Source organism: Drosophila montana, unplaced genomic scaffold (genome assembly GCF_035044405.1).
Source record: "Drosophila montana isolate Dmon_TW-CO22-7 unplaced genomic scaffold, ASM3504440v1 contig_3468_1, whole genome shotgun sequence".
NCBI classification, from domain to species: domain Eukaryota; kingdom Metazoa; phylum Arthropoda; class Insecta; order Diptera; family Drosophilidae; genus Drosophila; species Drosophila montana.
The window spans coordinates 628,601-645,766 of record NW_026998349.1 but is presented as its reverse complement, the minus strand read 5'-3'; the positions used below and the strand labels follow the sequence as shown (position 1 = coordinate 645,766).

Sequence of the window (17,166 nt, the reverse complement as noted above, 5' to 3'; positions counted from 1 at the left end):
TAACAAAGATTCCTGTAATTATTTATATTTCCGTAGAAGAGCGTCATTAAAACGCGACAGATTTAATCATCTAGGGAAGTCGCGAATCTAAATCCCTAAATCCCTAAGTAAACCAGCAATAAAATGCATTCACGTGATCAAAATGCATTCAAATGTTTGCTAAATGAGTAATTTCATTAAAATAAAATATTCAAATCAACTAAGCAAGCTTTGGCTTTTATTTGTAGAGCGCAACGTGTTTTAAATTTTAAATATATATATATATATATAAAACTGCGAATTTGAATTCACAGCAAAGTGGCCGGACGGTTAACTTGGCTCGCTAACCAACACTCGAAGCGCATTGTTCAGCACTAGAGCTCGCAGTTAAAGTGTCCGACGCACTTTGCCAACACTTTTTTTATTTGTTTTGTGTTAAATTTGTTTTAAATATGTCTACTCGTTTATCATTTGGCGACGATGACCAAAACAATATGCCCCGCATTATGACCTTTCGCCCCAGCTATGAGGAGTTCACCAACTTTGCCGGCTACATAGAGTACATGGAATCACGTGGAGCACATAAGGCTGGCTTGGTTAAAATCATTCCACCCAAGGAATGGAAACCGCGGCGTTCAGGTTATGATATTGAAAATATAAATATGACAATACCGGCACCGATTTGTCAGGTCGTAACCGGGTAAGCGAAGTGCATATATGTATATCTGGCTTACTTCTGGCTGATTTCTGTTCCTCTTGGTTATGCAGCGCCCATGGCGTTTATCAGCAAATCAACATACAACAACGCCGCCAAATGACGCTGCGTCAGTTCATGGAGAAGGCCAACTCGGAGCTGCATCAGACGCCGCGTCACTTCGACTATGACGATCTGGAGCGCAAATACTGGAAGAACATAACGTACATATCGCCGCTATATGCGGCCGATGTTAAGGGCACGTTGAGCGACGAGGACCTGAACGTGTGGAATATCGGACGACTTGATACTATACTGAATCTGGTCAATACAGATTATGGCATCGAAATAGATGGCGTGAATACGGCGTATTTGTATTTCGGCATGTGGAAGAGCTCGTTTGCCTGGCACACCGAAGACATGGATTTGTATTCGATTAATTATTTGCACTTCGGTGCCCCAAAGACTTGGTATGCCATACCGCCCATCTATGGCCGACGCTTGGAGAAGCTGGCCAACGAGACCTTTGTGGAGAACTATCAGGAGTGCAATGCCTATTTGCGTCACAAGATGACCATGATCAGTCCGAAGGTATTGCGTCAGCATAATATACCATACAATAAGATCACACAGGAGGCGGGCGAAATAATGATCACATTTCCGTTTGGCTATCATGCCGGATTTAATCATGGCTTCAACGGTGCCGAATCCACAAATTTTGCCTCCACGCGCTGGATTGAGTATGGAAAGCGAGCGAGCATTTGCAAGTGTCGCAGTGATATGGTTAAAATCTCGATGGAAACATTTGTGCGACACTTTCAGCCGGAGCGCTACGAGAACTGGCTGAAGGGTGAGGACTACGGTTGCCATCCCGAGGAGCCGGGCAAAATATGCGCAGCCGCACCGCCCACCATCAACGAATATCAAATCACACAGGAAAGGTCAGTTGACATATATGTCAATTGCATATTCTTTAATTACCTTCTTTTTGTACAGCTCGCAAGCGGCCAAATCAAAAGCGACGAATCCACAGAAACGTGGCTGCTCCCTGGCCGATGTAAATAATGCCCATTCGGATGCGGACGATGACAAGACGAGCGTGAGCAGCCGCAGCAGCGTCAATCTAAAGCAAGCTGTGGTCAAGCTACGCAAGTTGCCAACAGTTGTGCCTCCCGCTGAGTCAGCTCCAGTGGAAGCAGCCCCTGAACCGGACACCAAAAAGAAATATGACTTTAACTCGATTGCAGTGGTGCGCGTTAAGCGGATGTGGAATGCTCTGCCCTGCACAGAGCCAGGCACGAATTTACTCACCAATGGCGTTGTGAAGAACACTAAACGGATGCGCTTTCAGACGAAGGTTCTAACGCTCGAAGACGAGGATTAGCTGCTGCTGCCGCTACTTTCTGTAAACGATTTGACGATCTCTGTTGTTGGTAGTTTTATAAGACCGCGCAATCAAAGAAATACATATACATATATATATATATTAATGCTATTCACATAGATATACTATATATATATATATATATATAAATAAGTACCTAAATAACAAAGGGGCACAGCAAAATGTGCTCAGCTGCACTAGTTAAATTTACGTTTATATATAAATTAGTAGCTTTGCAAAACGACTTGAAAGCTGCCCACCCAAAAAAAAAAAAGGCAAAGACAAAAATGTACTTTCCGAATATATGTTTACGAAGAGCAAAGTCTGCAATAGTCCATATACATGTATAACTTGATGGGCTTCTAAGTTTTATTCTTTGGATGTCCTGCTCTAGGCTAGTTTGATTTATAATTTGTATTTGATTTGCCCCGTTTTAGCACTGGCTTCCCCTTGAAAATCAATAAATTTATATTGTTTGTCGAGTATTTAATATGTGTACACATTTAAGTATGTTTGTTTATTTAACTTAAAACGCAGCTGTCGTCAAGTTTGCAAATTGCCGATTTACATAAAAACAGTAGGTATCCCAACGTTTCGATATCACTGTGAAATGGTTGAATACAAAGGCTAAGGAAAGCCGGCTTAAACGTACCGTTTAATTAACTGCTTCAACTTATATATTTCGTTTCGTTTTTGTTTCTTTTTTTTTTTGTTTGTTTGTTTTTGTTTTTTTTGAACTTAACATTTTGTCTTTTCCGTAATGTAATATATGAAAAAATTATAAAACAGCAATAAACTAAGTAAAACTCATTATTATAAATGATTCAAGAAGCTACATGAATTATTTTTTATCTGTGCTTGCACAATTCCATGCTGGAATTTTCATCCTTAACTCCTGCTGCTGCCTTTGAGAGAGATGATGACAAATGGGGGGACTGGCATAATTGAAAGAAATGTTCTTTGATGTTTGGTTGTGAAATATGCACGCATTCTAAATGCGTAAAGCATGTAGCTAATTCGACAATCATTTGATGAGGGGTAGAAGGGGCGTACAGATCTTAAATGTTTTTTACTTATACAGGGATGTGGGTGGGGTGGGGGGGTTAAATTGGCAGGCTCTAATTGATATCTGACTTGATATCTTCTTCTAGTGGCTGGCAAAATATATAATTTTGGAACGATATTTATATATATATAAACATGAACTTAGGCTAGATAGCTATAGGTGTCTTTGTGTCCCTCCATGCGCTCCAGATACTCCTTCTCAATCAAAATATCAATGCACTTCTTAATGACCGGCACATTGGGCTTAAACCGTGTCGACAGCTGATTGAGCACCTCAGAGATGAGATTAGTGTGATTGAGACGCTTGCGCATCTTCATGATGCGAACAATCGCCGCCTGGATCAACAGCTTGCGATCCTCCTCAATGTGTTTGGTGACAGTCTCCTGCTCAACTTTAAGCTCAGTCTTCAACGGGTGATTGATGTTAATGCGACGCTTCTTGCTCTTATAATCCAAAAACAATTCCACGGTTGAGTCGGATGTGAGGGCATTCTCGCTATCGCTGGACGTCAGCACTTTGGCCTTGAGCAGTATTTGCAATACCTAAAAACGAGCACATCAAATTCATGTCATTAATAACATAGTTTCTGCTCCAAATTTATGCTGCTCACCTGTATCAAGTTCTCGAGCTGAGATTGCGTATTATCACGCAGCTGTTGCACTGTGAAGCTGAGCTGATCGTTAAACTGCAACAGCACCGACATTTGGAACGTGCTCACTTGCAGTGTGTAGACGACATTGCTGCGATTCACGTTCATTATTAATTCGCCCTTGCACTTGTGGTACAGCCAATTCAGTTTGCGACCCGAATGCCGAGCTGAGTAGAAAATGGTAAACTGTTGAACGGATCGCTCCAATTCCGAGGGTAGCAGAAAATTGTTGTTCTGCGTGAAGGGCCAGGCGTTTGTGGAGAGCACCTCGATGCCAAAATCAATTTCGGATGTTATATTTTGGGTCTTCAGGTACTCCTTGAAATTTGAATTCAAGTCCTTGGACAGACCAATGTCCTGGAACATGCGCTGCAGCTTAACAGTGTATTCATAACCGCAGGTCTGCTTCAGCTTGGAGATCATCATTGCCTCGGCATCATCAGACGCCGATGTATGACTGACTAAACGCTTTGCCAGCATATTTGAGTAGTACTTCTGGAAGACATCCTTGTCCTCAATATATTTGAAGACGACCATCACCTGATTCAAATTATCCTCTAGCTCTTTGTCCTCCGGATTCTTTGACGATTTCTTGAGCAACAGATCGCAATATTTGGCCAACAATTCGGGCGATTTGCCGGCATTGTTTGGCCGCGTCACCACATTGGAATTTATAAATTTACCGCACGCCTTGTCCAACGCGGCCACAAATCCATTGTCATTATCGAATGCGGTCAAAACGAGCGCATTGTACTTTTTGTGTGTATCAAGTATGGTTTGTACATAGGTTTTTGGATCGTTGGCCGCATCGCTGGTGCAACACTTCTCGATGGCTTCCGTGCCCTGTTGCAGGATGTGATTCTCGAGTATTTTCTTCAATTGATCCAGATTCTTGGGCGAGAGCGCAACCAATGAGTACATGCGCTTCAGATCCTCGTTTCTGTCGGCATTCAACAGGTTCTGGAACTCGGTATGGAATAATCTCAAATGCTTCTCAATCAGTACCTGAATGATGCGAGTAAATAGAAATACAGAATTAAATATACGTTTATATGGCAATAATTCCACTTAGAGCACAGTGAAAGCTTCCTAGAAAGAAGGAGAGAAGCCTGTTGATTCATCGACACCTTCCTTCCCCACGAAAGCTTTTACTGTGGCAGCTCTTGATTTACTGCTTACCTGTTCGCATGTCGATTTCAGGACATCAGCCGTTGTCTCGTGCAGATAGGATAGGGCATTTTTCGAGTTGCGTCCACGGACGCGCTGTTTCTCCTCCTCGAGACGGGTCTCGACATGCTTCAAGTACTCTGTCACCGTGTAGGCTGATAGGAACGCATCGGACTCCTTCTCGTAGAAATCGTAGGTGTCGGCTATGAATTTCACTTCGAAATTGTCTTTGTAGACCGATAGCTTTCGTTCGTTGACATCGGTGTCGTCCTCATTGAAACTCAACTCGACGTAGCACTCAATAACATCGCGGACTAGGGCACGATTTATTAGCTTGCCGTGGCGCTCCTCCTCAATGGACTTGAGAATCGCCTTGGTCACCGGCTCGTTGAGCACTTCGAACAGATGCCTCTTCCAGGCGACCAGAGCCAGACGATAGATCTTATAGATGCCCTTCTGGCCCTCCTCGCACTCGCGCTTCACCCAATTGCGATTGAGGTAATTGCAAATGCCATCGAGCACGGTGCTTGAGAACTGATACGATTTCCACTGCTTTGTATAGCGCGAGAGCAGCACCTCCTCGCCCCTTATTGACTGGAAAGTGGTCAGCAAGTCACTCAGATAGTCCTCCAGGAATTCCTCGAGCCGATCGTACAGTTTCTTGCCCACCAGCTGAGCACCGCCTGACTTGCCGCTGCTGCGTCCGCTCGGCGCTGCGCTGACGCTCGTGCAATAGTCATAAACGTGCGTATAGAATCTCATATACTGATTACGGGTAAGCGATTTTTCATGCTGGAATATTTGCAATATGCCCTCCACCAGCTCCTTCCAGATGTCATCCAAATTGACCGGCCGCTGTGTGGCCTGCGAATTGCTCGATCGATTCATTTTGGCAGCCGGGGGCAAATCACGTTTGCCTTCCAACCGATCTGGTTGCTGTGGCCGGTGGTGTTGTTGCTGCTGCTGCTGCTGTTGCTGTGACAGGACGACAACTTGCGCGGGCGACTGGGACGTGGGCTGACTGTCCTGATTGCGTCGTTTGGCTGCTAATCTTGTCTTGGGTGTTTTGGTCGGAATTTTGGCAAATCAAGTGTAACAATTTATGGGGAAGATATATAAAATATGTATTTTTTCAATCTGCAAATATACACAACATCAATTAGCTATAGTAGGCCGCGAAGATTAAATACAAAATATATATAGCCGATTTACGATATATTTCTATGCCGATTGTCCTTCCACAGGAGCTGGAAATTAATTTCCTTTGATGTCCCGTCTGCTAATTGTGGATCAGGATTATATATATATATACTGTATGAAGTCGAATCTCCAATCGCTTTACTCCAGAGCACTTAATTGTCGAGTTCTCTGCTTACTTTCACACTCGCATATAATTAAACGCATTCGCTATCCTGCTCTCACGCACAATTACCAACACTTAAATGCAACCAGATTTCAATTAATGTGAATCGCAAAGGAAAACAGTTAAGTGAGACACCTACACCAAGGCACACACATACAATTTATGGGCTCGAAACAGCATACCAGTTTCGCTTATTCTGGTTGGCATAGGGTATAACAACAAACGCACAGACACACATACATATAATTGTGCGTGTGCATGTGTGAGTGCATTCACATATAAAACTCCCTGCCCGAGGCGCATTGAAAAATATGTAATTTGATATGCAAAGTTTAAACTTGCAATTGACTCACAACTAGAAAAATATGTAGTAACAAGCAAAAAATAATCATAAATACCCTTGCAGCAGCACTAACACATGCACACAATGTGTTTTAGTATTAAAGAAAGAGCAGGCAATTTGTGTATATGTGCATGGGCATATTATAACTTCCTGTTAAAATAAACACACACATACACAAACAACAAACGTACGTAAATGGTCTAATAAAACATGTTTTATTGCACCAACCTTAGCAAATAGGTTTATTACAAGAATGTTGTTATATTTTCAAGCACAAATGTTTATATTTTTGTAAAATGAAAAATTGTCTAGCATTTTCACTGGCTTTTAATCTGTGGCGTCGTGATTTCCCTTTTGGAGCACACGTACTTTTTTTTCACCTTTTGTTCGCCATTTTCACAGCACTGGCACTGACATACAGCTTGCGAATCTTATCAGAGCAACGAGTTTTAACAGCAATTTACCTGTTTCCAGATGTTGTTTAATGCTACGCGTGTATTTTAATGCAATTTTCAGTACTTTTTAACTGTAATTTAACTAATTTGACGATTTTTTTACCGTTTGTACAAATCACTCTTTCCAACTAAAAAGAAGCTCAGCGTTGCCAGATCGCGCTGTACATGACAGAGTGGATTTCATTAATATGGCAGCACCGTTTGACTATCGTTGGCAGCCCCACAAAATCATATCGATAACAAGATTTTCACTTTTGCATCCCTAAGCACATAAGAAACCCCATCGATAACAAAATTGACTTTCTGGCAGCCCTAGTTAGTGTAAATAAATAAAAAATAGAACAGAGCAACAAAATTTGAATACGTCAGAAATAAGTGCTCACTGTTTGTCGCTTAATTGTCTTAAATAAAGAATATTTATAGATGGAGCATGTCTCACAGAGTTGGCACTTGTTGGCGGTGGTACTGTTATTGACGTTGTTCTTATCGCACCATGACCAAAGCGACGCAGCGGCACCAAACACAACTAGCACAAATGCCAACACAGATCCGCAAAGGATCGTAAAAAAGGATCAGGCTCCACCACTGTCTCCGGCACAAGACACTGCCGTGCAACAGACTTCAGCAGAGTCTTCGGTTCCAGAAAAAGTAGTCGTCATTAGTGAAAAACCTCAGCAGGCGGCGGCACCAGTTATACGGCAACATGAACATCCAACAGGCGTGCTGCCCGAAGAGGATGTGCACATTGAGCATTCTAATATGAATGACAACACAGATTTTCCGGATACATACGCAGCTGTGTTTTATATACTGGTGGGCATTACAAGCTCGGCCATTTTGGTGCTGGTTGTACGTGTATATCGGTAAGTCGAGTGTGGCGTTTGAACGCTTTCAATCAGCAGCTACGATCGGTGCATTGAGCGCGGTCTGCTGATAACGGTCGAAGCAGTGTTGCCAGCTTAGCTATTTGCTAGCTTAATTTGGCTATTTTTAGAGGTCAGCCGGCAGTAGTTAACATTTTAAACAGATTTAGCTTGAGCTAGTTTGTGCTCATAAAGCCCATTCAGCTAATTTTAGCTGTTTTTAGCATCGTGTTCAGCTATTTCTTCAGCCGGCAGTTGGCAACACTGGTGCAAAACAAAGTTCCGTTAATTTTATACAAACAAAGCTCTTACTTTTAATACTTTTTTCGCTTTTCATTACAGTCTGCGCTTATCGCGCGCTGAGCGCAAATACGGCGTGCAGGGGGATCGCGCCAATCAGGAGCTGACACCACTGCCCATGGCCATTGAAGATGTGAATAGCGACGAGGAGGAGGATCACACACTGTTCGAGGTGAATCGGCAGAGCATACGCATATTATGAAATCCAACCAAGATATAGGACCAAATCAGGCCAAAGGTCTGTTTGGGATACAGCACCACGATTCTCATTTAAGGAATATGCCTTCTCGGTTGCTTACTGTGTATCAATTGTAATTGTAATTTTTTTCTAGTGTATCGTAGTTACTAACAATGCCTAACAGTTGAATTGCCTTATACGGTAACATAAGAATTTTGTGCATTTTCTCAAAAAACAAAACAAACACAGTTGAAGTTCAAGTTTAACGAAAAAAATAAAAAAGAAATAACATTTGTGATACCAAAAGATATGTATGTAAGAAGTTGCAATTAATGCATACGATAAATGCTTTGAACTTATTTTCTACACATCCATACCGAAAACATACAACAAACACTTACACATGTTGTGTGTGTGTATTGTCTATGATATATATGTATATGTAAAACGTGAATAACGGTTAAACAAATAAATGTGTGTGTATTTGAGAAACTTATAAGCCCGTTTATTTTCGGTTCCTTTTTTTTTTAATATATTTTCATTGATGCAGCTTTATTTATCGACACACACGAACGCATTTACACACTATAAGGTCATTGTACAGTACACGCTTACAACTAATACAATTAGCATTTAGAATGGACATGATTTATCATGATTTTTAGACAAACACAAAACTTCACTTTTAACTTAACAGCTAAGATCACAAAAATAATTTATTAACAATACTGCGGCTGCGGCTGCCAAAACAGGCACAACAAGCATGTTGCCCCTCCAATTATAGTGTATACTAGTGACGAATTAACTAGGTCTAATACTAGAAATTAGTTGTTATCCTAACGGCCCTACGATTTGTTGCAGTTATTATGTAGCTGTTACTGTTGAATCTAAGAATTACTACGGCACTTTAATTTTGTTCTAGTTTTTGTTTTGCTTTTTAAGTTGATTTTCTTCTTCTTATAGTCTATGCTAATATTCAGTTTTATATGGGACTCCTTGGCTAAATCATGCTGCCAAACATGCGTTTGCCGCGCGTTAAAACCAAACTGACAACCATCACGGTCAGTAGAAAGAATACCAGACTTAGAAATGTGGTGATGAGGCGACATCTTTGGCGGAACTTCTTCTCCTTTTCCATTTTGAGGCGCAGCTGCTCGGCGCGCGGCAAGTCGAGCGTAAAATCCGATTCGGGTCTGGACGATGGCTGTGCATGCAATTATAAAAACATTTAAGTATATTTAGCTGAGCAATTTTTACGTATGCTTAAATTACATATTTGTAACAGTTGGCAACATTGGCGCATAACATAAACGGGATCCACTGTTAGACTAAATGTGTGGGTGTCTGTGCATGCAAGCATATGAGAGTGTGACGTCACTATTCAAATAAAATAGGGACGCAGCAAACCAACTATACTTCTTTTATGTATATAACACGTTTTTTAACTAATTAATATGTGGCGTTAGCTTGGCGCTCTTTATGTAAATCGATTATGCACATGTTAAAAATATTGTTAGGTCAGGTAGCTAAGACGCAGTCGCAAACGACGATTGAGAAGATAAAGATGAACCATCATCAATCCAAGATGGCCCTCAGTGACCGCTGTGACTGACGATTGCTTTGACATTGATGATGATGATGATGATAATCGTAGTCGCTGCATTGATCTGATTTAAATTGTATGGCAACTATTTTAGGCTAAGGCTTTTTTTGTAGACTAGCCCACCACTTGAATTATTTGCTGAGCATTTGAGCTAGGCTACATATTATTTGCCATAAATCATATCATAAGTTTTGCATATTATACACGTAAGTTTTTGCAATAGCTGCAAGGCGTGGCACACATCGAGCAAGTGAAGAGAGAGAGAGAGAGAAAAAGGGCGCAACGCACATCAATTTGACCCACTAAGCGGCCGTTGTTGTTGTTTTCTTTCGCGCATCTTCTTATTTTTTTCTGTTGCCGGTTTTATATTTTAGCGACACAACCTTGAAATCTGTTAAAAAATTTACACATATATGTGTGTGTATATGTACACATGCATTCGTTTACTTTGTAAATGTAACAGGTTTGTTGATTCTCACAAAACATGTAAAATATTATGCAATCTTTAAATTTTTAAAATGTATTTATTAATCTTGGTATTTGAATACCCACAATCACACCCTCACACTTTTTGCAACCGGATGCTATATTTGTGACAAAATTCTATAATAGCTCAATAATAATAATCACAATTATGGGATTTGTTGCTTTGCAAAAAGCCGCACATATCAAATTTCAATCATATTGGCAAGTGAAAGTTGCGCATATGCAATATAGTCATTAAAAGGGCATTCAATTTTGAGTGTTCACACACACGCATATACATACATACATATATACATTTGTATGTTGGAGTAATTTTAGGGTGTGTGTAAGTGTGCCCATAAACGCCTGTTGAACAATTCGCATTTTTGCACTTCATTGTCAGGCCTTATTTATAATTTTTTTTTTTTGCGTACACATTGTCTTCGTTTTCGGTGATCAGTTATGTGCCCGTGCCCGATTATTACGTTCGTCAATGCTTGCTGCATTCAGACAAACAGACACACATTTGTACGAACATACACAAGCATAACATTACATGTGAGATATGAAATGAGAAAAATTAAAATGAAAACAACTTTGCGGTATCTGCGTTTGCCTTCCGGCTTCTTTTTGCTGCTTCTTTGCGCATCCACCTTCAGCTGCGCTTCGTTTGTGAGTTTGTGTTTTATTTCTTTTTGCGTTTGCCGCCTGAGGTCGCCGTTGCCTTTTGTTGTTGTCGCTGTTTTATTTGTTATAGCTGCTGTTTATCAGTCAAAGTACTTTGAGAAGACGACGTAATCGAAGCGCCAATGTTGACGGGAAAATTACCGCATTGAATTTTTTGTGCGTGTGTGTTCGTTCGCGTGTGTATTCGTTTATAACGGTTTTATTGGCCAGGCAAGCAAATCAAGTGAATATGCACTTACAAATGTATGTATATATGTATGCCAGAAATTTATACACATGTTTATGTTTGGAGGGCTATCGGAAGGCCTAAGCATGTAATGTGCTTGTCACAGCCATACATACATACATACATACATACATGTATGTGGATGGCGCAAAATTAAATAAATGGCGCGAAAACCTATGTCCCAATAATGAGTGCAGCAGGGAGAAAGAAAGAGGGAGAGAGAGAGAGACATTGACAGAACACTTTTACTGTAATTCGAATATGCAGAATAGTAAAGTGCAGTTACGTATCAACTCAAAAGAAGAGAGAGAGAGAGAGCTCTCACTGCAATACGAATATCGGTAATAGTAAATAGTGCAGTTACTCTTCAAGCAACCTTCGTATGGGAATTTTTTCAAGACAGCTTATTGGGCCCCTCCCTCGTGCCATAAATGTGACGTAGCTAATTTGCAAATGATGCCACACACACGCAATAAATTATGAATATTGGACGAGAGTATAGTTAATATTGATTCGCTTAACATATGCAAGAGCACCAAAAATATGCATGTACATAATCTATCATCGTGTGTACACGCACACATATACATACATACATATAAATACTAAGGTATATATTGTGAACTGAAGCTGTAAATTCCCCGAAACTTAGCCTTGGAATAAATTGAAGAGTGCCCATTTTATTTGCAAATGTTTTGCAATAGACATCAAGTTCAAAAGAAAATCCATATAGATATGAATTTAGTGGCTGGCTTTTTAATTTGCAACACACGTTTTTCACTGACATTGAAACCACTAAATAAATATAAACATATATATAAATACTTTTTTTTCGACTGGAAGTTGGCCAAGTTTAAATGTCGTTATTACTACACGAAGTTGAAAAATCGCTTGAAGTGAAAACAAATTTTAACACGTACTCGTGGTAAGTACTTAAATGCATATATTAAACAAGTATGTAGACACTATAAACATATATCTACATATAATATAGTTTATATTACGGGTATCTCTGTGGGAAATCCATGTGCACAAAGCACGTCTTGCGATGCTGGCCGCATAACTAGCTACTTATACCCTTGCAGAGGGTATTATGATTTTGTCATGAAATTTGTAACGTTTGGCAGAAAACATAAAGTATAGATATTTCTTGATCAGTATCAAATGCGATATGTCTGTCTGTCCGTCTGTCTGTTTCTATGCAAACTAGTCTCTCAGTTTAAAATCTATCAGCAGGAGCAATATGTCATATAGGTCATATGGAATGGCTTTCTTCCTGTTTTCCAATTTCAGCAAACTCAACAATTACGAGATCCACATCTCTCCTCAAATAACTGCAAACCCGTAAGGGTATTAAGTTTTCTTTCTCTTTTATCCTAATTTATTAACACTCGCATTCACATTCGTTTTTTATGTCAAACTTTAGATAATTTTAATTTAGTTGGTGGAAAATTTTGAATAGTTTTCGAGCCGAGGATCGGGGATAATTGCGACACTTACAAAAGTGATATTACCCATTTGGCTAGCGGTTTTTGTGTGTACAATCTGCACGGTTGGAAGCTTAAAAGTAAACTGACTTTTTAGTCAACAACTCTTAGCCAACTAAAGACAATGCAATAATAATTTGCAAAGATAGAGAAATTAGCGTTTTTGTGTGAATTAAACTAAAGTGTGGCAATAATAATAATATAATATCGTAAATATAATAGGGTGTGAACAGACCAAGTATATATATTAACTAATAAATATATATATATTCAAACTAAATAATTGGGCAATTGTGCAACAGGTGCTCGACTTTTTCTACACATTTTCTGTGCTTTGGGTGGGGGGCATTTTTTCATTCAATTTTTTTTGCGGGCAGCATTGAAAACGCATTCAACGGTAACTCACTCAAGACAACAACGAAATGTTGCACACACACAAGAAAAGCCGCAACATGAAAAGCAGCCGAGCGCCGGAAAAGCCAAAACAAGCAATTGAACATTGAAGTGTCTGTTGGAGAGGTGGGCGATGGCAGGGTGGCAGGGGGGCAGGGCGGGGGTGTCTGTTAAAACGGTAGCGACAGCCGCTCGAAAGTTGTCAGTGTGTCAGTGAGTCAATCAACTGGCACGCAGGCGACCAGTTCACAGAAATAAAAGGACGGACTGGCCTCTTTGCGTGGGCGTGGCATATTGCAAAACCGACGCCAACGGCTGCTAATTAGTTGAGCATTCACAGCCCAATGTTGCACGTGGCGTATGAGTAATCAGCCGCAACCGGAGCTGGCGAAAATAAATGTAAGTGGGTGTCAGTCACCTGGCAACAGCTTCCGTGGTGGTCAATCCGCTGCTGGCCATGATATGCACCATACGCTTATATAAGCCACAAAAGCTGCCCCGTGGCATATCTTCAACTTGGGGCAGTCCAACGCGATGCGAAAATCGAAACCTGAGCCAAGAAGTAGCTGTTAAGAAGATGTTAAGAATAGCTAAAGGTAGCTAAAGTAGCTTTGAATCGATTTTGGTTTCAGGTTTACGAACTGAACTTAAATGCAGGGCGCTGGTTCGAATGTTAAGAATAGCTTAAGGTAGCTAAATTAACTTTCAGAGCCTTTGAATCGATTTTGGTCTCAGGTTCAGGAGCTGAACTTAAATGCAGGGCGCTAGTTCGAATGTTAAGAATAGCTAAAAGTAGCTAAAGTAGCTTTTTGAGCATTTGAATCGATTTTGGTTTCAGGTTTCCGAGCTGAACCTTAATGCAGGGCGCTGGTTCGAACTCTGAGTCATTCGGCTTGCAGTTGGGCATCTAAGGTGCGAGTTCTTCGGTCACTGGAATTTGATTAACTAGCCAAACGACCCTCGCATAGCCGCTGGCCAGGGAATTGGGTACTTAAAGAAAAACGCGACGTATTCGCTTTTGTGCCCGGCCTCACGACAATTCCCCACGTCCATTTGTGTCGTTTTGGTTTGCACTTGGCCAAATGGAAATTGCCAAAAAAAAAAGCAGTAAAAAAATACCAAGTTTCGGTTTCGATTTCTGTTTTTGATGGGTGGCTGCAACGATTGCAACACTTTGTGGCAGCCACGGCTAAATAGTAAAAACTGCAGCGGCAGCTACTTTGTGTGTATGTGTGTGTTTGTGTGTGTGTGTGTGTGTGCGACCAGATCTCGCCTCACATTTTGCTTTTTCGTTTGCGTTTTCGTTTTCATTTTGGCATTCATGACAGCAAACGAGTTATTCGCCGGCCAATTTGCCGTGGGACGAGTTTCGTCTGCGGGGCAGAGCCAGCCGGGTGGCAAGTCGCGCAAAGAGTGGGGGAAGGGGGGCAAAGGGGAGAAGGGGGCAGCTATACTCATTATGGCCAGCCTGTTTGCGCTCAGCATCCTTCTTGTGGAAACGTCCTTAAAGGTCATTCGAATTGTAGGGCAACAAAATGCGGGCTGCGACACCGGTTTTTGTTTCGTTTGCGCTCTCTGCCACTTGTTGCACTCTGTGCTTGTGCTTTGTTGTAAGCGCATTTTTATCTGGACCGCAATCAATGGCGGTCAGTTGGTCAGCCAGATAAGCAGCTAGCAGAGCTACCTGTTCGCCAAGATGCTGCAGGCCTTTGCTGCATGTCTGCCTTTTTTTTTCTTAACGGAATTTTAAGGTTAACCGGTACAGTTTTTATGCCCTGTACCCGTTGAAAATGATTGACAAAAGAGTATTTTGGTTTTCTGCTAATGTTTGTAAGAGAAAGAGAGAGGGAGATATCTCTGATGAGGTGAGTCGATCTAGAGGTGTCCATCTATCTATCCTTGTCTATTTGAAGAACTATAAGAGCTAGACACCTAGAATTTGGAATGTAGATTTCTTCTAGATCCAAATTATTTCAAATCATCGATAGCTCTCTTTGTTTCTATATCGATATTGACAGTTGTCGATTTTCAGATTAGATTTTTTGACCATACCTCGGGAATTATTAGAGCTACAGCCATCAAATTTGGTTTGTAAGTGCTCGTTAAGTATTTAGACTTAAAAAATGTATTATTTTTATCAATAAATACGTCCAAAAGAAAGTAGACACTGTTTACAGGGCATTTGGTAGTCGTTCCCTCCCAATTTAAACACTTGTTGGCTTTTCCTTTTGCATTAACTGTTTGATTTGTATTAAAGCGCGGTTGCAGCAGACAAAAAAAACCTCAAGTTCAAATCCCATTCGTGAACGTGCATACTGACTAGTAAATAGGTAAAATATATATATGTGCATACAAAGGTAAACATATATATGTGTATATATAGATGTATATCTGCAGTTCATACTGTGCTTTCAGTTAAGGTGAATAAACCGAAGTCGTGCGCTTACCAATTTCTGTTGCCAAGCTGAGTCAACAGAAAATTAAAATAAAATGAAAAAAAATAAAAACTGTTTTGCATTGGCATTGAAAGTGAAAACTCATTTAGATTCTCTATGCATTGGCCCAGAGTCCCAAACAAGGCACACGAAATACGCTCGATTAGTAAAACGGATATTGCCTAATTCACTATTTTGCTGTTGACTGCAATATTTGTATACAGAATTAAGTTCTATTTGCCAAACACTCTGAAAATGTAGTCGGTAATTAAATTACTTTTGTTTTTAGTTTCATATTTTGGCCCACATGACAGAAGAGACAGAATGGGATTTCTTAAGCGGGCGTCTCAAGTGCCCAGCTGCAAGAACTTAACTTAGTGTTAAAGTGGACATGCCCCACATTTTAATGAGCTTGCGAAGGGTATTAAAAGCGTGTCAGTAAATAGTAGAAGGTTTTCCATGAAGTGTATATGTGTATATTCTTGAAAGAGAGTCTAAATTTTAGATAATAAGTGCTTGGTATAGAGTATCTACTAGTCGAGCTTAACTTAGTGCTAACGTCGACATGCCCCACATTTTAATGAGCTTGCGAAGGGTATTATGAGCGTGTCAGTGATTAGTAGAAGGTTTTCCATAAAGAGAGTCTACATTTTAGATAATAAGTGGTACAGAGTGGTACAGAGTGGTACAGAGTATCTCCTAGTTGAACAGTCTCGATTGGAGAACACTTGCATAGAGCGGGAACCATAAAGCGAACCCATAAAGCATATATGTTCTTGGGAGACTTTAGGAATTGAATTATGAGTAAGTGTGTGGTTGGTGTAGTACAGAGTATCTACTAGTCGATCAGTCTCGATTGGAGACTTGTCTAGAGCGAGATACGGCGAACCCATGGGGAATATATATTCTTAGGAGAGACTAACTATTGAATTATACCTGTGTGTGTGTGTGGCGTGGTACAGAGTATCTACTAGTCGAGCAGTATCGAGTGGAGCGCAATTGCACAGAGTATCTAGTAGTCGAGCAGTATCGATTGAAGCATATATATATTCTCGGGAGAGACTTTAACAATTGAATTATAAGTGTTTGTGTGTATTACAGGGTATCCACTAGTCGAATCACTCTTGTTTGTTTAAGCTATCTAGGCCCTTATATAGTTGGTCCCTCTAACTGCATAATTGTCGTTAGTTTTGCTGACCTGAAGACTTGAGGCAAATGCAACCGTTTGATGTAATTGCCGAGATTCTCATCTTAATGATATGCCGAGCACCTTGTGCATGCCTCCGCCGCCTCCGCCGCCTCCTCCGCCTCCGCCGCCTTCCTTGCCTCCTGCCCCTCCTTGTCGATTGTGGCACGCACATCATTAATCATAATGCTAATACACGAGTGCGCTACCAAATTGAACATTGGCCATGAATGCGATAATATC

The 17,166-nt window shown here is 40.7% G+C and overlaps 5 protein-coding genes across 6 annotated transcripts in view; 3 read left to right on the top strand and 2 right to left on the bottom strand.

Moving 5' to 3' along the window:
- Window positions 1–258: 258 nt before the first annotated feature.
- Kdm4A (Lysine demethylase 4A) lies at window positions 259–2,542 on the top strand. Its single transcript, XM_064691795.1, has 3 exons — window positions 259–679; window positions 748–1,614; window positions 1,670–2,542. The coding sequence occupies exons 1-3, from the start codon at window positions 432–434 to the stop codon at window positions 2,055–2,057; spliced, it is 1,503 nt and encodes a 500-aa protein (XP_064547865.1). The 5' UTR covers window positions 259–431; the 3' UTR covers window positions 2,058–2,542.
- Cul1 (cullin 1) lies at window positions 2,523–7,265 on the bottom strand. 2 transcript variants are annotated; one of them, XM_064691792.1, is made up of 4 exons: window positions 7,110–7,265; window positions 4,952–6,076; window positions 3,734–4,777; window positions 2,523–3,665 (listed from the first exon to the last, which is right to left on the bottom strand). In XM_064691792.1, the coding sequence occupies exons 2-4, from the start codon at window positions 5,825–5,827 to the stop codon at window positions 3,264–3,266; spliced, it is 2,322 nt and encodes a 773-aa protein (XP_064547862.1). In that variant the 5' UTR covers window positions 5,828–6,076; window positions 7,110–7,265; the 3' UTR covers window positions 2,523–3,263. The 2 variants fall into 2 exon arrangements, with proteins under 2 accessions (XP_064547862.1, XP_064547863.1); XM_064691793.1 differs by having other exon boundaries at window positions 4,952–5,995; window positions 7,110–7,255.
- A 115-nt stretch (window positions 7,266–7,380) lies between these two features.
- Window positions 7,381–8,685, top strand: LOC135434973 (uncharacterized). The gene is made up of 3 exons (XM_064691806.1): window positions 7,381–7,415; window positions 7,524–7,963; window positions 8,306–8,685. The coding sequence occupies exons 2-3, from the start codon at window positions 7,524–7,526 to the stop codon at window positions 8,463–8,465; spliced, it is 600 nt and encodes a 199-aa protein (XP_064547876.1). The 5' UTR covers window positions 7,381–7,415; the 3' UTR covers window positions 8,466–8,685.
- Window positions 8,686–9,387: 702 nt separating this feature from the next.
- The window catches only part of LOC135434962 (uncharacterized), a 32,044-nt gene continuing 24,265 nt past the window's right edge, over window positions 9,388–17,166 (bottom strand). The window contains exon 4 of the mRNA XM_064691791.1: window positions 9,388–9,645. Coding sequence (XP_064547861.1) covers window positions 9,442–9,645 — 204 coding nt within the window. The 3' untranslated portion in view covers window positions 9,388–9,441. The remainder of the gene's footprint in view (window positions 9,646–17,166) is intronic.
- The window catches only part of Dgk (diacyl glycerol kinase 1), an 85,471-nt gene continuing 80,037 nt past the window's right edge, over window positions 11,733–17,166 (top strand). The window contains exon 1 of the mRNA XM_064691810.1: window positions 11,733–12,347. The gene's annotated coding sequence lies outside the window, so the exon portion shown is untranslated. The remainder of the gene's footprint in view (window positions 12,348–17,166) is intronic.